Source organism: Saccopteryx leptura, chromosome 1 (assembly GCF_036850995.1).
Source record: "Saccopteryx leptura isolate mSacLep1 chromosome 1, mSacLep1_pri_phased_curated, whole genome shotgun sequence".
Lineage (NCBI taxonomy): Eukaryota > Metazoa > Chordata > Mammalia > Chiroptera > Emballonuridae > Saccopteryx > Saccopteryx leptura.
This window is the reverse complement of record NC_089503.1, coordinates 323,299,259-323,321,323: the sequence shown is the minus strand read 5'-3', so window position 1 is coordinate 323,321,323 and position 22,065 is coordinate 323,299,259. Positions and strand designations below refer to the sequence as shown.

Below are 22,065 nucleotides of genomic sequence, written 5' to 3'. Positions count from 1 at the left end.
GAAGAAACAGAAGGTAGGATAACTAGAAATTTGACATCTTAGGTGATTGGTTGAAGCACATATTTTATTTCCTATGTTATATCTGGAGTGGCAAAAAGCCGGGATGGAAGCTATCAATAACTGAACAAATTTTAATTGTTCCAAGCAGATTTCTGGAGTAGTGATAACTTGTAGTTTGACCACATAACATGTTTTATCCAGAGGTTCTGGGCCAAAGTTTTGTCTTTATACATGGTCTGACTATTGCCTATTTGTATATTCAGTCTGTCATTGGAATTATTTGGAGACAGTTGGAAGGAGAGGGAAAAATAGAAAAGAATGATAAGGTGTCACAGTGACAATGAACTACTTGGAGACCTTATGACATGCTCTGAGGGGCTGAGGGGAGGTAATAGCCCTGGTCAGCAGACTGAATTACTGAAGCCCCATCCCCAGCCTTACTCAGATATTTATTAGCCAGTACAAATAACTCAAGGAAGCAGACAGCAGAAGATTTCAGGGGTGAAGTAAAGGACAAGGAATGTGCTGACTCCTAATATCTGTTCTGAGAGACTAAATATTTCTGTTACTGAATCTTATCATGCTGTTTTGCTGTTTCCAGCACTCACTGTTTCCAGTACGGGTCAGAGAGGCCACTCAGGGCTATCACCCTAAGGCGCCTGTCTGCTTCTAATTGTTTACCCTAACTCTGCATATTTTCATAGCCTATTCCTATAATAAGGTCAAGAAGAATTGAGGAAAGATTAAAAAAGTTTTCATAATTGACTTTAAAATAAAATTTTTCTTTGGTTTTTGTATTTTTTTTTTCAGAATATATAACTGGAATGTGATCTACCTTTGGAAATAGCTTAATTGTACTTATTTGCCTCTAAAGCTTAGATATATGGTTAGGAAAGACAAGCTTTATATGGAGGAAGACACATGAATGGTGGCATTAGCTGTTAAGAAATGTTCAGAAGGTTCTTGGAAGATAATGTCAAAAGGATTCTGTTTAGAACCAAAACAGTTGAAAGCATTTTACACAAAATATATTCGAGCTGAGTTAATGCTACTACATGATAATGGTATATTTCCATTGCAAGATGACCTATATAGAGGCTAATTTTGGAAAATAACTGCTTATGTTTAATTTTTTTTCCTAAGAGGCTCTAATGCAAAAATAAAATTACTGAATTTGAGCACATATTGAATTTTTTTATTGAATGTCCTTTGTCATCACCATGTACGTCATCAGATACTTTCTAAGAAACAAAATCAGTCTCTTACTGTTTCACCTTGTTGGTTGTTCAAGTGGGTGTTTATTGTTCTAGAGCAGTGGTAGTCAACCTGGTCCCTACTGCCCACTAGTGGGCATTCCAGTTTTCATGGTGGGTGGTAGCGAAGCAAGCAAAGTATACATAAAAAGATAGATTTAACTATAGTAAGTTGTTTCATAAAGATTTATTCTGTCAAACTTAGTGAAAATCTGACATAAAGTACTTGGTAAATAATTATTATCATATGCTTTAACTTGCTGTACTCTGTTTTATAAATTTTATAAAGTTACTTCCCTACTTATAAATCACCATTACTGTGGAATTGGTGGGCGGTTAGAAAATCTTAACTACTAACAGAGATACAAAAGTGGGTGGTAGGTATAAAAAGGTTGACTACCCCTGTACTAGAGGATATTTTCTTCTAAGTAGAGGTGTTAAACCTAAAATCATTGTGTATCTCTCTTGTGACTTCTCTAGCATCAAAGTTTGCTCTCTGTTCTGGTTATTTTTCTCATATTCTCCTGTATGGGACATTTATGTTTAAAAAAAAACTTGGGAAAGAGATTTCTTTGTCTCTTGGACAAGTAAAGGGTCTTGTAAATTCTTATTAAAATTTTTTTATGGCATCTAATTTATTTATTTATTTATTTTTTTGTGACAGAGACAGAGAGAGGGACAAATAGGGACAGAGAGGCTAGAAGAAAAAGAGATGAGAAGCATCAATTCTTCATTGAGGCACCTTAGTTGTTCATTGATTGCTTTCACATATGTGCCTTGACGGGGGGGGGGGGAGGCTACAGCAGACCAAGTGACTTGTTTCTCAAACCAGGGACCTTGGGCTCAAGCTGGTGAGAGTTGCTCAAACCAGATTAGCCTGCACTCAAGCTGGCGATCTCCGAGTTTTGAACCTGGGTCTTCCATATCCCAGTCCAACACTCTATCCACTGCACCACTGCTTGGTCAGGCTAGTTAAATTTATTTTAAATATTAATATGTATTTAATAAAACGTTAGGTATGAAACGAATACATTTCTCTCGCCAGACATCGTGATGAATGCCTGGTGTTTAGGACTGTGAACAATTACACCATGTGCTTGCCTCATCATGCTCTTATGATAAAATCAGCTTTCAACTTGTACATCCTCAGTGAAAATCTTGAAAAGGAAAATGGCTACAAAAAGCCATCTTATGGAATGTTTATCCATTTCATAGTTAAGAATTCAAATGAATAATACAAAACAATATAACTCATATTTGCAAACCTTGAAAAGCTTAAGGTAGTAATATTTATTTTCAAATAAAGCTTTATTCCAACTTTAACAGTTTTACTTTCTAAATAGTCACTTCTGCATGAGTCTCAGCAGAACAGAAACTGGTAATCCAGAGGCTTCTCGCTGAAACCTTAAATACTTTTATAGTATAAGGAGTGGGTGAGAATTAGTGAAACTCTGCCTCCCTGAGTTTACACACATAAATGTTCCAGGAAATGAACTTGTTTCAAAGTGCTTTTTTGAATAATTTTTTTTTGTAGAGAATATATTTTAAGAAAAGGTGGTGATTTTCTTAGAAATCTTTGCTATTGATTTTTCTCTTGTCTGTAAAATCTGGTGCTTAACTTTCTATGAAAAAGGTTTCTGAATGGAATTTGCAGGCATCAAACTTAATTTAAAACTGAAAATACACACTAGATAGGTGAAAATTATTTCTTTGATAGATTTTTAGTAACCTGAGGCATTGCCGTTTTTATCTTCCCCTCTTTGATGGCATTTTATAAATATACCCTGGTCCCCATGGCAACAATAACCCCCACCTTTGCCAGGAACTGAGATTTGTTTTGCCTCCCTCTAGGAAGGCACTGCTAATGATATAGTAATCTTCCAGCCAGTGAGAAATGAGTTGTTTGCTTCTTAAAATGCAAAATTATATCCTGGGCAGGATCCAAGCCTAGTGTCTTTCTTTGGAGATGTTAACTATTTAATTTGTCATGCTATTATATAGAGTTTATTATATGCCTTCTCTCACAGCTGTACTGACATATTTTGGTTGTGTATCAGTGTGTTTATAGTTATTATTTTGCTTGATAACCTTTAACCTTCAGGGAGGTAATATACTTAAAAAAACAATTTACAGATGATATTTATGTTTAGAAGTCAGTAGTATGGCCTCATTTGACAGCACACAATTATTTTTATCCAACAGAGAATACAAACTATTGATTTTTTCTTTCAACTACTGAATTTGAATTAAACATATATGTATGCTAAACAGAATTGTAATACATTGGTTTGATTACAAAGTAAACTCTGAATTACATTTTATCCTTTGAAAAGTGGCCTTTACTTGAATTATATCAGACTGTTATACTTGAGAAAAGTTAATTCATTGATTAAAATTTGATTTAAAACATCAAAACTATCACTTGTCTCTAAATGCTTTAATTATGTTTATGGTTGACTTTGCCCTAGATGAAAATAAAAATCTTAAAGGTGAAAAATATGTGTTTAGATTAGTCATCCCTTTTTGTGAGATAATTATATATATACTTATTGATTTATTGTTTCATATTAACACTTAATGGTTCTCAAATGGTGAAGTTCTAGACCCTGTGGAAACTGGTTGATAGTTTTAGGAATATGACTAGCCGAAGGGTTCTTTTCATTATCCTCCTGAGCCAAATCACGAATATATGACGATGGCTCACTTACCAATTAATTGTTCTTTACTCTGAATATTCTGAAATGCCAGGTAGCACACAGACATTGCTATAAAATGTTTCATGTATCTTTGCATGATCAGGTACTAGTTTTTTTAATTTTTTTTTAAGTAATCTGTTAATACTTAGCCAAATGGAAACATGCACATTATTATTGTTATTAGACTATACTATACTATAAGACAGTAATGCAAGTAACTATCTCTGCTTTTTTTTTTTTAATTTTTTTTTTTTTACAAGGACAAAGAGTGAGTCAGAGAGAGGGATAGACAGGGACAGACAGACAGGAACAAAGAGAGATGAGAAACATCAATCACCAGTTTTTCGTTGTGAGACCTTAGTTGTTCATTGATTGCTTCCTCATCTTTGCCTTGAATGCAGGCCTTCAGCAGACCAAGTACCCCCTTGCTCAAGCCAGCGACCTTGGGTCCAAGCTGGTGAGCTTTTGCTCAAACCAGATGAGCACACGCTCAAGCTGGCAACCTTGGGGTCTCGAACTTGGGTCCTCTGCATCCCAGTCCGATGCTCTATCCACTGCGCCACCGCCTGGTCAGGCACTATCTCTGCTTTTTATTTAAAAATTCTACATTGGAAAGAGTAAAATAAGTGAGGGAAAAAATTTTTCCAATTTGCCTGCGACACTTAGCCGGATAACTACTGTGTTTAACTAATCTGTTCCTGCTATTCATGTACACATAGGCTTCAGAAACCTGAGTTTGGAAATTATCCATAAAGAATGGGTACACTAAATAATAGAGAAATCTACAGCCCACCAGCATATCTTCAGTCAATTGGAGGGAGTATTTATGGTCTAACTATAAATGAACATTTAATATCAACACATTTCCTTATGCCTTCTCAATACTTTCAAAACGTAATTGTTGGGCAGATAAAATGTATTATGCTCACTTTGTTAAAGATGGCGCTGCTCACGTGGAGGCCATTGCCCAGGTGATATTAATGTGTGTTGGGGGCAGGCTGTGGGCAGGCAGGATTGTTGTAACCTAGAGCTTGGTTTTGGGATTGGGCCTTTCCCACCCTTTTTGAAGTGGGGTGGTACAATCCAATCATGCCTCAAAAAAGTGACTTTGTATTAGAGACTTTCCTATTTTGTATATTGGATTAAAGGTTTTGGTTTCTACACTATAAAATAGGGGCAGAACAGGAGCTTGCGCTCTTGGGTCCTGAGATTATCATTAGAGGATAGAGCAGAAAGAGGCCATGTGGCCAGGAGAAGCAGCCAAGATGGCAGAGTGCTGAGAGAGAAGCCAGTTTGGGCAGAGTTTGTGCAGGGAGAAGGAAGGAGATGGGGAACAGAGGTGAATAAGTCTGGTGAGCTAGAAACCTTTGATTCTAAGAAACTCGGATAAGTCAGTAGCTTTGTGAGCACTGAATGTGAGTGGGCTTTGGAGCCCAGTGTGTGTTTTTACTTGCCCACTGGGTGCAAGCTAGGATTAAAGAAGATGGCCCATCAGTTTTTGGCTCCGTTGTTTCTTTACCGACTGTCTGAATCCAATGCAAACCTGCATGGGCCAGGCTGCTCTGATGGTAGCCTTGGATACTGGCTTTACAGTAATCTCAGAGATTCCCTTTCTTTGGAAAGGAATTGTAAACAGTCTTCAAGGAAAACTGTACTTTACAGGTCATGTGTTTGAAGGCAACTCATTATGGGAAAGATTTTGTTTTAAGTGAACTTACTTTATGATAAAAACCAGATAATTTATGTTAAATTATTTCTTAACTTTAAATGAGGTTAACTTTATTTATAACCAATACTTTTAAACCTAGCTGAGAATATTTACTTTGTTCTAACTTGAGACAGTTTTTGGTATACTTATCAAACAGATTATTACTGCAATTCCACAGAAAATAAGAAACATGTCCCCCTGATTTCGCTTACATGGTTAGAGAAAAGTATAGGAGGATAATTACAGATGAGATAATAAGCAATTTTGTAGCTCAGGAGGAAAAGGCAACACATTTTTTGGACATTGTTGGGCGGATAAAATGTATTATGCTCACTTTGTTAAAGATGGTGCCGCTGCCCACGTGGAGGCCGTTGCCCAGGTGGTATTAATGTGTGTTAGGGTGGGCTAAAGGCAGGCAGAATCCTTGTAGCCTGGGGCTTGGTTTTGGGATTAAGCCTTTCCTACCCTTTTTGGTGTAAGGTGGTACAATCCTATCATGCCTCAGAGAAGTGACTTTGTATTAAGAGACTTCCCTATTATGTATATTGGATTAAGGGTTTGGATTTCTACACTATAAAATGGGAACGGAGCGGGAGTTTGGCTCTTGGTTCCTGAGGTTAGCATGAGAGAGCGGAGAGAGTAGAGCCAGCAGCTAAAGGAGGCCAGGTGGAGGAGGCCAGGAGAAGCAGCCAAGATGGCGGAGTGCTGAGTGAGATGCCAGTTTGTACAGAGTTTGTATCTGGGATAAGGAAGAAGATGGGGAACTGAGGGAAATAAGGCTGGTGAGCTAGAAACCTTTGATTCTAGGAAACTCGGATAAGTCAGTAGCTTTGTGAGCACTGAATGTGACTGGGTTTTGGAGCCCAGTGTGTATTTTTACTTGCCCGCCGGGTGCAAGCTAGATTAAAGACTATGGCCCACCAGTTTTTGGCTCCATGGTTTCTTTACCGACTGTCCGAATCCAATGCGAACCTGCATGGGCCGGGCTGCTCTGATGGTGGCCCTGGCCGTGCCTCCTGGCTTTACAGACATCAAGAAGTAACATGATGGAGAGGCTGCGGAGAAAAGGGAACTCTCATCCACTGTTGGCGGGACTGTAAAGTAGTACAACCATTATGGAGGAAAGTATGGTGGTTCCTCAAAAAACTGAAAATAGAACTACCTTATGACCCAGCAATCCCTTTACTGGGTATATACCCCAAAACCTCAGAAACATTGATACGTAAAGACACATGTAGCCCCATGTTCATTGCAGCACTGTTCACAGTGGCCAAGACATGGAAACAACCAAAAAGCCCTTCAATAGAAGACTGGATAAAGAAGATGTGGCACATATACACTATGGAATACTACTCAGCCATAAGAAATGATGACGTCAGATCATTTACAGCAAAATGGTGGGATCTTGATAACATTATACGGAGTGAAATAAGTAAATCAGAAAAAAACAAGAACTACATGATTCCATACATTGGTGGAATATAAAAACGAGACTAAGAGACATGGACAAGAGTGTGGTGGTTACCAAGGGTGGGGGGAGGGAGGACATAGGAGGGAGGGAGAGAGTTAGGGGGAGGGGGAGGGGCACAGAGAACTAGATAGAGGGAGGCGGAGGACAATCTGACTTTGGGCGAGGGGTATGCAACATAATTTAATGACAAAATAACCTAGACATGTTTTCTTTGAATATATGTACCCTGATTTATTAATGTCATCCCATTATCATTAATAAAAATTTATTAAAAAAAAAAAAAGAAGTAACATGTAAAGCCAGTAGCCAGGGCCAGGGCCACTATCACAGCAGCCGCCTGGCCCATGCAGGTTCGCATTGGATTCGGACAGTTGGTAAAGAAACCATGGAGCCAAAAACTGGTGGGCCATAGTCTTTAATCTAGCTTGCACCCGGCGGGCAAGTAAAAATACACACTGGGCTCCAAAACCCAGTCACATTCAGTGCTCACAAAGCTACTGACTTATCCGAGTTTCCTAGAATCAAAGGTTTCTGGCTCACCAGACTTATTCACCTCTGTTCCCCATCTTCTTCCTTATCCCAGATACAAACTCTGTACAAACTGGCATCTCACTCAGCACTCCGCCATCTTGGCTGCTTTTTCCGGCCACATGGCCTCTTTCTGCTCTCTTCTCTCTGCTTTCTCCTCTAATGATAATCTCAGGAACCAAGAGTCTAAACTCTGTTCTGCCCCCACTTTATATTGTAGCTTCACAACCTCTAATCCAATATACAAAACAGGGAAGTCTCTAATACAAAGTCACCCTCTGAGGCATGATTGGATTGTACCACGCTACATCAAAAAGGGTGGGAAAGGCTTAATCCCAAAACCAAGCCCCAGGCTACAAGGATTCTCAACACACCTTAATATCACCTGGGCGACGGCCTCACGTGGGCAGCGGAGCCATCTTTAACAAAGTGAGCATAATACATTTTATCTGCCCAACATAACATGAGTTGTAAAACTAAGGAAGTTTATACTGAGAAATTTTCAAAAAAAAATAAGTAAATGAAGTACCAACTAATTAATTAGATACTTAATTTTAGAATTATTTTGAAAACATGTTTTTTTCTACATAAAAATAAAACAGAAAACATAGTTAACAAAATTATCTGATGAATTTAAACATTCATGACAAATATTAAAAATAAATTACAATTTTATTTATGTGTCTTCTAAAATATTTATATTAAAATATATAAAATGCAGCCTAAGAAAAGTATAAATAAAATGCAAAGATATTTGGTTTAATATTTCTAAAAGTTAAATATAATATTATGTCAGAGCTTCAACAAGAAAGCATAAATATAAAAGAAGTAGAAACATAGTATATATTCAATGTTTGACTGCTGCTGACCAGCCCGGCTAGTAATTAATTGTCCAGGTACTGAGTGAGAATGGTGTGAAATGAAGAAATAAACTCAAAGAGAAAAAGAATGGGAAAGGGAGGTCTGTGCATAGCCAAAAGCTTGCAAGAACAAGTCTCCACCCCCAAACCATTTTTATTTATAGGGCAGAGCAAAGTCATTAGCAAATCAAAGAGATCTCTGATACAAAGTCACCTATCTGAGGCATAAACAGGAATTCTCTTAAGGCCAGGAATCCATTTAAGGCATAAACAGGAATTTCCCCACCATGCATAGCTGAAATCAACCATCATCAGAACAAACAAAGGATAAGAGGAAGGGCAGGTAAATTGCCTCTAGCAACTTAATCAAGCAAGTGAGGTGGGTGGATGGGACGAGTACAGATACTCAGCTTCATAACCAATATGAAGTGGTAGGGAAGAGCTTAGCCTTTAACTTAAGCCTTAAACTGCAAGGCCTTTGCCAGCTTGCAGTCTCCCACATTTGCCAAAAGAATGCATGACTTAATAAATGAATTTGGAAAATTAACAATGTAAAAAAAAAACCCTAAATGTTTTTATTAGTCATTCACTCACTTATTCCAGTTGTTCACTCATTCATTTAATATTCATTGGTTTCTTCAAGGCACTTAATGATGGTCTAACACAGGAGGATAAGAAAAATGAAATGAAATATATTAATTTAAAGTAAAACATGAGTGGCCTTTCTGAATTGAAAATATATTTATTTGTTCATTCAACAATGAATTTAGATCCTTCACATATACAGTATAGCCCCTAATATGTCCTTTATCCAAAGTCCTTGGGATAAAAGAAGGAGGAAACCAGTTTCTACCCTCAAGGGATTTAAATTTTACATCTACAGAGATAAGAAAAGGATTACAATTAAAATTAATATGATACTTTTGTCTTGGGTGCATACATAAATTATTCTGTCCAGTATTCTACCAAAGAAAAGACCACTTTTATCAAATTTTGAATGATTAAGACACATGTGGAAGGGTAGTGAAATGGAAAAAAAAATGTTTCATATAAAGATTATGACATTTATAAGAGATATGACAATACAGATAATCAGGAAAATTATACCTGCAATAAAATCCACCTTCAAAAAAATGCAGAAATGCATTGTATTTCTGGCAGATATAATAAAAGAAGAACCTTCTCTTTCTCTCTTCTTTATCTTTATCTCTCTGTCTCTCTTTAAACCTTCATATATTGGTAGGAGAAAGGTAAGTGGGAGAGGGTAAAGAGGGACAAATATACAGTGATAGAAAGTGACTTGACTTTGGGTGATGGTCACACACCGCAATCAACAGTTCAAATGCTATAAAAATGTTGACCTGAAACCTATGTACTCTTGCTGATCAATCTCACCCCATTAAATTTAATTTTCTAAATAAAATATTTACAACAGAAAAAAACTTCATGTAGAGAATCCTGGAAGCTTTTGATAAAAAAAAATATTAGTACCAATAAAGGAAAAAATATTAGGTTGTTTTTAGTCTTTTTAGCAATATTAAACATCAAATGAGTTAAGACAGAGCTCTGAAAGGCCATGAGGTGATATGTCTTTCTTTAGCCAAGTTTTCTTTACATAGAAATGCAACAAAAATATTTTCAAATCTGAAAATAGAAGCATTTTCTATTCATTTGATGTTCATCTTATATAATCATTAAAATTATAAATTGGTTAATTTTAATTTCAGATGAAAATGCTACTAATAGTGTAGAAATAGAATATATTTAATTAATGTAATAATTATAGCCTACTTATAATTGCATTGACTTTTTTCATTTAATTCTTACAATAGCTCTATGAGGTAGATAATACTATTTTATCATTTATAGATGAGAAAACTGAGGCACAGAGAAGTAATATGTTCAAGGCACCTAATGGTAATGGGATGGAAACAGTCTGATACTTTTCTACAGAATTTGGGCCATTAACTACAATGTTATAATGCAAATTATGCTATCAACATACATACACTAAAGCTTTAGCTATGATTGACTCATGTTAAGTGTATAGGTTCAAAGTTTAAGTTGATGTTCTGTTTTATATCTTTTGTATAGTTTATAATTTGACAGTAAACCTAGATTCTTTTATGAGGAAGAGCAAATTTATTTTAAGAACTATTCAGAACATAAAATGAGATAAAAAGTCAATGATGGCATGTTTCTATAGTTCTGTATGGTTTCTGAAGCACCTTTATATTACCAACTTATCTAGTTTGTTCTTATTATGGGAATGCTTTATAATTTATTATCCAAACCATGACTTTTTAAATTGTACAAAAGGGTGCTATTAATATGTACACTAAGAAGGCAATTTTAAATTTGAGATATTCAAGTAAACCAAGATATATACTCACTCTGCTTAAAACATCTCTGTAAGGTCAAGAGTGCTTAGATATCTTAATTCACCTTTATAACTGAAAAAAGTTCCTAAAATACTTTATTAAATCATATAATAGAGACATTTTAGTTTTGAAAATAGATGAACAGAAATAATTGTCTTGACTTAGTTTATGATTCTTGAGATTAAAACAAAGCAAAAAAAACAACACTGGTAACAATTTCCTCAATCAAAAGAAAGTTTTGAATGAACAGTTCCAGCAGACTTAAAATCTAATAATCATACAGAATTTGATTTAATTTAAAATTTTATGCCACTAAAATTTCTGAAACTTCATAATATTCTGCTCAGAAACTTGAATTTCACAAAAGGGAATACCCAACATTTGTAATTATAAGAAATTATGGATTCATATACTATGAACCAGAACTCCTCCATCTAAATAGTACTAGAAAAGCAACTAACAGAGTATGAACTAAGTATGTTTAGATGAGTTATTGTTTAGCTATTTTTTTAAATACAAGTAATCATAGTGGACAATAATAACTGAAATGAGCAATATTTCATATTAGTGATTTGGTTAGAAATTTGAAAAACTTATTGATTAAGCTTAAGAGTGTCATGAGGCAGACAACAGTAGACAAATGATGTTTGCCAGTATTTTGACAGATAGAATTGCACATGTAAAATATCTGGCTATTTAGTCAATGGTGGGGGGAAAAGAAATCCAATGAAATGCATTTTCTGTAATAGGTGTTAATTATATACCGGGGGCAGAAAAGTGACAGTCACTGCAAAATACAATCTGCAGATGTCTTGTTTAGCCAACAGAGTGTTTTTAATGATTTTGAATTTGAAACATTTTAAGCAGGTCAGCAGACATTCCATATTTTACATCCCTGCTATCCTTCTTCACCCAAGTCCCCAGGGCCTCTCCTAGCTCCTGAGATGCCCTGCTGGGAACTTGAAAAGGCACCTGCTCTGGGAACAAGCAACCAACCCCAAAGCCCACAGCTCGGGAACAGAGCAGAGTCAGGAGGTGACCCCTACTTTCTCTTCTCTCTTGAGATTCTGTTTGATTTTAAAACTGCGCACATTCTTACTGTTGGCTTACATCTTTCCACTTCAGTGTTAATGTTACCAGTCTGGTCCCTGAATGTCTTTTATTCCTGACCCCGAATATCTTTATGACATCATGGTAATTGTACTTTAAATTAAAGAAATTTGATTGGCACATAGGTAATGTACTTTGGAAAAAATACTAAATTGATATTTTTTTCCTCACTGTGTTATATGACTCTTTCCTTTCCTGACTCAAACATCAGAAATATGTAGTTTTTAATGGTAAGAAGGAATGTAACTGGAATGTGAATATATGGCAAGATATTTTATTTTAGAAATCACTAAAAAAATTCCATAAATGCATTCTTGAAAAAACATACTAGGGTTTGCACGTATGCGCAAGTATTAGCACTTATTATAAGGAATGGAGATTACTAATATCTCCAATTTTCTGCATTTCTATTTAAACATCTTAAAAGTAACTAGGAAAGCTATGAAAATGAAAAGGAGGTCAAAAGAGAAAATATAATGAAATACAAAGAAAATGAAAGGATCATAATATTTCATTTGGATAAGGTTGTGTTGATGAGATCCTAAGTGCTCCAGGTTTAAGATGGTGGGAAAACAAACTGCTGGAACTACTGACTCCTCATCTCATTTTGCCTCTGTTCTCCTTTCGTGATGACCATTGTTATGTGATGGTTCAGTGGTGAAGTGCATGCAAAGCATCCATCTGATCTATGACTTAGTAACATCCTGTGCTTCTGTGTGTCTCCCAGAGGCATGTCTGTGTCTTCCCAAAGCTGTGTTGAGTGGGTATAAAAATGTCTGATCATTAAAAGTAGATGCCCCAGTCCAGTGATTTTCAACCTTTCTCATCCCATGGCACACATAAGCTAATTACTAAAATTCTGTGACACACCAAAAAATATATATTTTTACCACTCTGACAAAAAAAATAGGTATAATTTGTATTCATTCACACCAGAGACGGCTATTGTTGTGTTGTCTGTTATCATTTTTTATTTGACAGTGTAAGGGAAAAGATGTCAGTGTCCCTGACTAAATAGTCGGGTATTGTATGTTTTAAAAATTCTTCCAGCACACCAGTGGGCCTTGGCACACTGTTTGAAAATCACTGTCCAAATCTATTACAAAGTACTGGTAAATTAAATATACATTAAATGAAATAGTTGGAACTATTGAAATCAGTTAAACAGATGAGACTGTAATATAATCACCTTTCTTCTGAGTATTTTAAAAGTTTCAGAGGTATATTTTTAAGAGCTCCAAAGGTAATTCCAGGTATAATTTTACCCTACTGAGAATACCGATCAATGACTCTCCTAAACTTGCCCTTAAAGATTAGTTTATTCTGGATCCTGAGGTTTTGCTCTGTCTTTTAGCTTTCTTCATGTAATATGGCCTGTTATCTTCATAGTAAGAGGATGAGATGGCTTCATTACAGTAAAAGATATGCACTATTAATGAGCTTATAGCCACCTATCAAGGAATCATCAAATGTGGTTTATCTTGGTGAATGAAAGTTTGAATAGAAAATTAAGCTTCCAAACTGACTATAGAAGTGCAGTGGATCGTTTTGTTCTTTAATGTCACACTTCACTGGACACACTTCACAGAGCAGTGAATCATGCTTAAAACAAGCAGCCTTTACTTTAATGGCAGCGGATAATGCAGCAGAGGTGAATAATAAGTGTTAGCAGTCTTAACTTTCTCTGACAGTCCTCTTTCCCAGGTGCCTGATGGACAATTTACAAAGACCATATGCTATTTTATAGATTGGAACTTGGGATCCAGCCAGTGGCCTGAATATGACAGAAAATCAAAAGGGAAAACCAGCCAACATCACAGATTCCTTATCGAATCGTTCTTTGATCGTCACCACCATTTTGGTAAGTATTTGTTTTTCCATTCTTTTTACATGAAATGTAGATAAACACGGAAGCAGGTAGAAAAGAACATTATAATTGGAATTCTATGTATTTTATAGTTGTTTAGCAATTACTGTATAACAGATAAGTCAGAGTTAACTTAGTCACACTTTTTATCTTTTTAGTTTTTAATGATATAAATTATAGTAATGAGATGATTAGGTTAATTAATAATATAGCTCATACTTTACTGGAAATCTTTACATTTCTACAAAATTAGTTACTAGGAGAATTTTCAATGTTAAGATGTAAAAATATATGGACGTGCAGCTGTGCAAATATAGTTGTGTGACAAGCTGTGTTTGACCTTTGCTTTTGGTTTCATTTTCTGCAAATATTTTTCAGAGGACATGCCATTTATTTCTTTAGAATTTTCCTATAATAATTCTAACCTTTCTTTCAATTTATTTGTTGTATCATGAAGAATCACTTTTACTTTACTAATCTCCCTAATGAAATCAAATGACAAGTGTTAAGACAGAAATATTTTTACCACCAACAGAATTAAATTAATACTCTTAAGCTAAACATTTTTGCCTCTCTTATAATAATAAATTTTTATTAGATCACACAGTTATGTTCATTTATGCTTCATATGCCATTTGCAACTGGGAATTTTAATTTTAGGATAAACAAGGAGCTCTTATATTATTTAATCAGTAATATTACCTACAGAATAAGCTTATAAATACCAGTTCTTATATCTCTCCAGTCATCAGTAAGAACGTAAGATTAATGGTCCAGAACAAACTACCACATACTTTTAGCATGTATTTCATTTCTAAATTTGATTTATGGTGGGAAATCAAGCCAGGAGGAATTTATAACCTTGTCTTTTTAGTAACAACAAAGGATGTCAGATGTCTAGGCATATCATAATAAAATAGTTTGGGTTAAAGACTCTTGATAATGAAGCAAAGCTGCTAATAATTAAATGGCAGTGATGGAAGTTTATGAGGCTTTAAAATCACTTTCTTTCTAAGAACCTTAGTGAATACTTGTCCCTATAAATCACATCCAAACTTCCTAGGTTCTCTTTTACTTTATTTTATATCTTCTTCTCTTTTCAAATATAACTCTCACACTCGCCAAACAGCTTTGTTCTTCATTTGGAATGTTCTTACAGGATGATGGCACATCTTTTTTCTGCCAGTATGTCCTGAGTCTCATTATGTCCTGCTAGAAATATTTTAGCAACCATGTAGCTATCCCCTCTGCCAATGGCCTTCCCCCATTGCAGTGCACACCATTCTCCACTTTAAAGATCTAATTATGTAATTTTCCTGCTTTCTTACTTATAAGGCATTAATGTATTCATGTTAACCATTAAAAGAGCTCCAACATTTCAACTCTGGTGTTCAAACCCTTTAACAGTCTTATCTTCTTCCATCTTTTTATCCTCATTCCCTGTGACTACCTTTCAAGATTCCTGTATTTTAATTGAACTGAAATAATCAGTTGGTCTACCACCATGACTGTGTTAGCTCTATTTCCTTCATCTGCAATATGTTTTGTTTCATTTTTACAATACTATCATACCTATTAGTACTTTATATTATTTAGTATTAATGCTATACTATTTTTGAATTATATCATATACTCAATATTTTTTTCTAGACATTACTGAACATTCCTCATAGAAAGGGGATATGACTGTTTTTTGTTTTTACACTCTATGTGCCTCTCCAAGGCTTGCAAAGAGTTCTGTGCAGGGACCTCTGGGGTTTGCAACAATCAACCCTGCACTCTTTCCTCTGTTCTCTTCAATTCAACCCAATTTACAGATGCATCATTCATTTTATAGGTCCAAACATTTGTTCAGTTCTTTTTATTATTATTATTATTTTTTTCTTTCATTTTTCTGAAGCTGGAAACGGGGAGAGACAGTCAGACAGACTCCCGCATGCTCCCGACCGGGATCCACCCGGCACGCCCACCAGGGGCTATGCTCTGCCCACCAGGGGGCGATAATCTGCCCATCCTGGGCGTCGCCATGTTGCGACCAGAGCCACTCTAGCGCCTGAGGCAGAGGCCACAGAGCCATCCCCAGCGCCCGGGCCATCTTTGCTCCAATGGAGCCTTGGCTGTGGGAGGGGAAGAGAGAGACAGAGAGGAAAGCGCGGCGGAGGGGTGGAGAAGCAAATGGGCGCTTCTCCTATGTGCCCTGGCCGGGAATCGAACCCGGGTCCTCCGCACGCTAGGCCGACGCTCTACCGCTGAGCCAACCGGCCAGGGCTTCAGTTCTTTTTATTTCCCTATGAAAATCCTATTCATTCTTCCAGACCAATCTCAAATGAAATCTCCATGAAACTGTCTGATCTCTCCATTAAACTGTGTGTGTATTTGTGTGTTGCAGGGGTGTTATATGATATATGTGCTTTATGTATCGTAATACTCTATCATGGCACTTACCATGCATATATATATTTTTAGAAATTATCTGTCTCCACTTGACATGAATACAAGGCCAATGATCAACTTTTACATTTTTTTTTAATCCAAGAATCTCAGAGAAAAGTGCCTTGGGCACTGCCAGCACTCAGTAAATATTTGCCAAATTAAATTAAATGAATGGTATTTAATTAAATGGAAAATTAGAGGAACTGAGAAACTTCCAAATGACTATATTTAAATATTTTTCAAATGTCCAGGTTATTGCACACCCCTTGTTCAAACAGAGCAGGTAATTGAGTATACATATAATTTCTCTATCTTCCCTATTTACTCAGGGTTGTTTTACAAGAATGATCCAGACTTTTCCTTAACAATGAACAACTTATATATCAATAAGCAATGCCAATTAACATTGGCTTTATGTCAGAGCCAAGCATAAAGCTTTTAAAAAGGTACTGCTCCCAAAACTTACTTCATACTTTTTAAAACAGTATTTATGAGATTTGGACCTCATATTTTATTTTATTTTTTTTAACCTCCACAGGTAATTCTGATCTATAATGATGATTGAGAACTGCTCAGATCATTACTCTGTATAATTAAGATGTAAGATCAATTCTGGAACACTGACTAAGTTTACATTTTAATAAATACATTATTGATAATTTTTCTATGGAACCCTACTGATTTCTAAGAGATCCTGATATTAATTCAAAGGAAAGGTGGCACTTTATTTGTTTTTATATAACTTAGTAGAAAAAAAAGTTCTTTTCCTGAATACTCAGATCACAAAGTATCCTCAAGCTAGAAAATAACAGATTTGAAGAGAACATTTACCTTTTTTATGTAAACATTGTGTTTCATGTAATTTGTTGATGTTTAATTCATATTTATAATGAGGTTGAGGTTATGATCATTTGATTTATGTTTTGGTTATTTTGTTCTTTTGTCTCCTGAAAATCTTAAGGGGAATTCTGGCTGTGTTATGAATTAATGACATGTCCACAAAGAGAATTTCATTTATATCTCTCTTTTAATATATTTTTAATGTCTTTAAAAATATATAAAGTATTTTAGAATACATCATTATCATTGTGCCAATAACAACCAGCTCAATTTCTCAAAAATTTATGCATGTATTTATTTTATTTTTATTTTTATTTATTTGTTATTTTATTTAACAAATATATATTAAATGATGATGATAAAACAGGCATTGTATTAAAAGCTATATTTGATTCATTAACAAAATAGACCCATTCTCTTTTCTGATGAACCTTAGAAAACAGTAAGGATTATAGAAAGAATTACACACACACACTTGCACACACATTCCCTGTGAAACAAAAGTGGATATGCTTTATTACAGAATGATCCTGATTCTTCTCGGGTCAGGTGTGAAAGGAAGGGTCAGATTAGGCCTTACTGTGGAAGAATTGAGAGCTGAGACTTGAGTTTTTAGAAGGAACTGGCAAGGTAAAGAAAGGGACAGAGATTCTTGGCAGAGAGGAGAACATGTACAAGGGCTCTGAACTGGGAACTATGTTGTACAATTATCAAAACTGAAAGGAGGTCATGAATGGGGCTAGTGCTTCATCTGCCTCTCTGCATCATGAAATTTAATTTTATGAATACAGTCTATTACAAAGAAAAAGGGAGGCCAGTTTTGTTTTTTTATGCATCCCTACTATCTGCTAGACATTGTTTAAAGTACTATTCATAGAATAACTAATTTGTCATAATAACCTTTTGAGTTAGCTACCATTATTAATACCGTTTTACAGGTGAGAAAGCTGATGTCCACTTTGCCTAAGTAAGTTATTCATAGTCACATAGCTAGAAAATAGAGTAATGGATTTCAACCAATCTGAATGGCCAACTTGAGCAACTGATACTCTAAGATGAAAGCTTTAGTGCCCCACTACAAAAAGCCTAACAACTATAGTTTAGACCCAAAATAGCATTCTGATGGAGAATTAAAGCAATGCTTCTCATTCAGAAATCTCATATAGCTAAAGCACTGAGATGCTATTATGGGTGTATACACAAACATCTAGACGTACTCATTGTTAAAGGCAGGATTTAGAATACACTTGCTTGAATATCTTGGGCTTCTCATTTCTCTCTTTCCTACTTTAGCACTCAGTTTTCTTCCAGCCTTTTCAAACCATAATCTCATTTATTTTTATGAGCAATCAAAATAGTATTCGGGCTTATCTCATCCCCTTCAACAACAACCTATACCCAATACAGTCTCTGGGAGAGGCATATAGTGATAGCATGGAATGAATTCATTTTAGAAAGCCCTACATATATTTTTTAAAAGCTTCATTTTTTTTTTAGTTTTGAATTAAGATTTATGATATCATACATTTTGAACATTTTCGTACATCAACTGAGGGCCAAATCTGAAGCTCAGGTCTACTTTTGCCTTCTAATATATATTTCTCATATTACAACTCTGGTTTATCAAATTGCAAGTTAAAATCCTTTCCTTGCTTTTTGTTTTTATCATTATTAATAGAATTAATAATATCAACCTTAGAATTTTGTTTTCATTTACGATGATTTCATTAATTGCATAGAAGTTGTTTTATCTTAACTGCCAAAATAATAACAAAAATACTAATTCTGAATGAGATATAGACAGCATTTGAGGAATGATATTGCTGTATTTTTAGTTTAAAATCTCATCCTGTAGTCCTTACTGCTATGGATTCACTAGTTAAAGGCAGTATCAGGTGACTGAATACTTACTTAAGTTTATATAGGGAATGCCTATTTTCCCACTGTGTTTTTGGTTTTCAGTAGATTTTTCAGACCTGTCTAAATATGTTGAGTGCTTCCCACTTTACTGCTTCTGTACAATGTTTGTTTTTTTTTGTCCATCAGAAGATTACTAGCACTTAAAAGTCACTGTATATTTTCTTTTCCTTGATGACTAGTAGCACTTTAGTATGCAAATTATATGAATTTGGTTACTTTTTCATAAAATCACTTACTCTTTAAAAGTTTTTTCTTCTTGGCTACTCAGTGAATTTAACAAATGTGCTTGCATCTGTAACTTAGTATTATTTTTTATTTTCCTAGCACTTCCTGGCAGGTTGTGTATTTGAGGAATGAGTTTACTTGCTGAGGCTTATAAAGCTTCATTGTCAGCAGCCCACAGATACAGAGGCTTATCTGGGAGCAAACTCCCAAGGACACTGGAAAGAATCACAGAACAAAAGTCAGAAGTGACCTAATCATCCCCTAAATGATGCTGCAGCTTATTCTATAATAACAACAAAAGCAGTTTCTAGGGTTTCAAATCTGTCATGCAATAAATTTTCCCCGATTCTTCTCTTTCCATTGTCACAAAAGGACTGTGAAGCATGGAGTTCTTAGAGAGCTGTTAGCATTCAGGCTTGGAAAACTGGACACTGCAGCTTCACAAAGAAAAAAGGCTTTCATCCTTACCAACCCCTATGACATTTCTAAGTAGTTGTATGTATAAGTACTTCTTAAATGTTAACATGTGAAAGGAAAGCATCTCATTCAAACTCAGTCTCTTCACACCATGTTCTTGCAACCAGCTTGTTCAAAGGCCACCAAACTGTTTCTCACCGTATTTTTTTCTTTTATTTCTGGGAATATCCTGGCACTACATTATTTCCCTTCCATTCTTGCTGTAATGGCTCAATGTATTTTACTTCTAATGACTTGTCATATTTTCTTAGACCTCCATATTAGTTTAGGTAAACATAAAACATTTGGTGGTATCACCACTGAGAAAAAAAGCCATGTGTTTTAATTTGACATATATTTTCTAACATCTTAGAGTCTCAATATTTAAAGAATTTTTAAGCAACAAAGACCTTTTTTTTATCAAACACACACACACACACCTGCTTCCTTTATCTTTTTTATTAAAGCCAATTATAAAATGAAACCATAATATTTTTATTTTCATTTTTATTATATTCTTTTTATTGTCAACACTATTGCCCATACTATAGTTTTAATGAAATAATTTTGTTATGAGCAATACATTAAGTTTTGTATAGAGGAATGAATAAAGAAATCTGAATTTTGGGTTCTACTTAACCACAACAAACTACATGGAAATTAAAAAATTTGGTTTACCTGTCTCATTTTTAAAGATGTTATCAGGATAGTACCATATGAAATAATAAACCTATATTTCAGAAGCATATTGATCTGAGATTCATGTGTAAATTGACAATTATTTATAGATATTCATCTACCTATATGTGTAGTATCAAATTCAACCTTTATCAAAACTCCTTTATTTTTTTTTAAATTTTATTTATTCATTTTAGAGAGGATAGAGAAAGGGAGAGAGGGAGACAGAGGAGAGAGAGAGATAGAGAGAGAAGGTGGGGAGGAGCTAGAAGCATCAACTCCCATATGTGCCTCGACCAGGCAAGCCCAGGGTTTCGAACCGGCGACCTCAGCATTTCCAGGTCGACATTTTGTCCACTGCGCCACCACAGGTCAGGCCAAAACTCCTTCTTTAATTCAGGACTTGAACATCTGTTTCAGCTATATACGAAACTATTTCTTATATTTTCAAACCTGTTTATTGTTCCCATAACTTTCTATCTACACAAGCCAGATGCTTGTTTTCTTAGACACTTCAGTCTCTTTATACCCCATATTCACATTTCAGATACCAAAAAGGAAAAAGAAAAAGATGACTTATTCTAAGAGAGTTTAACAAAGTGAGTCAATGAACATGTTGAGCAAGTGAGATAAGGTTTATTCATGGGTACTACCGAATGGGGAATTTATAGAGTCTGATTTGAAGGACACTGTGCCTTTAGAAAGAAGAAAGAGATAGCAACCTTGAACATTCAAGGGTGAGATTTCTTGGAGATGGTTTAGATGTGGGGCAAAAACAATTAAGGAAGTGAATGAATACTTTCAGGTTAAAAGCCTAAGAGGCAAGGGTGTTAACATCGCCAGAGAACATGATAGGGATGTTGGAAAGGGAGTAACAAGGCCTGTTAGTCATGTTTGAATGGACACGTTGGCAATAACTTTCATATACTCAAAACTTAATTATGCATGTAAGAAGATAATAAATTTGATCAGCAATGAAATGCAATTTGGAGATTAGCTAAAGGTGCAGTCTCCTTTCCCATCAAACCTTTTCCTGGAAGAGCAGTGAAATGGCACATTTGATTGATTTGAGCTTCAGCTTTCCCACCCTCTTGACTCTTTCACGTGTGAATTAAGCTAATGAAATATTTAATGGCCAAAATACAAATACCAGCCGCAATGCAGTAACAATCAAGACATCCAATCTGAGCTGATAATTCAATCAAGTAAAGAAGTTTAATAGCATACCAATTTTTACTAAAATATAAATATTTTTCACATAAAAATTAATAAAAATCACTAAGCCAAATTTTTCTTTAAACTCTTAATTGCTCTGACATCAGTATCTTTCCTTAAATGTTGATGAACAGAACAACTGGCAAACTTTAGCCCTGTTTTTGAAAGTTAATTCCAACCTATTACACAGGATTTGCTACAATTTCAGGTGATTAAATATTACATGCCAGACAGAAAGAAGATTTTCTAACTGTCCCAAATACCAGATTTTTTATAAATATGAAGTAAAAACAACATGATAATTACAGGCAATAAAGATTTAAATTTTTGGTATATTTTGTAAATTCTGTAAAGTTACTCTTTTGAAAGGAGTTAAAAACGGTTTGCAGCAACCAGAATGTGGTGATTGTGTCTGAAGTAGTGT

The 22,065-nt window shown here is 35.1% G+C and overlaps 1 protein-coding gene across 4 annotated transcripts in view; it reads left to right on the top strand.

Annotated features, from left to right (window-relative positions):
• The window catches only part of GRIK2 (glutamate ionotropic receptor kainate type subunit 2), a 681,135-nt gene that overhangs the window by 404,179 nt on the left and 254,891 nt on the right, over positions 1-22,065 (top strand). For all 4 annotated transcript variants that reach the window (XM_066358812.1, XM_066358814.1, XM_066358813.1 and 1 more), the window contains one exon: positions 13,755-13,868. In XM_066358812.1, coding sequence (XP_066214909.1) covers positions 13,755-13,868 — 114 coding nt within the window. The remainder of the gene's footprint in view (positions 1-13,754; positions 13,869-22,065) is intronic.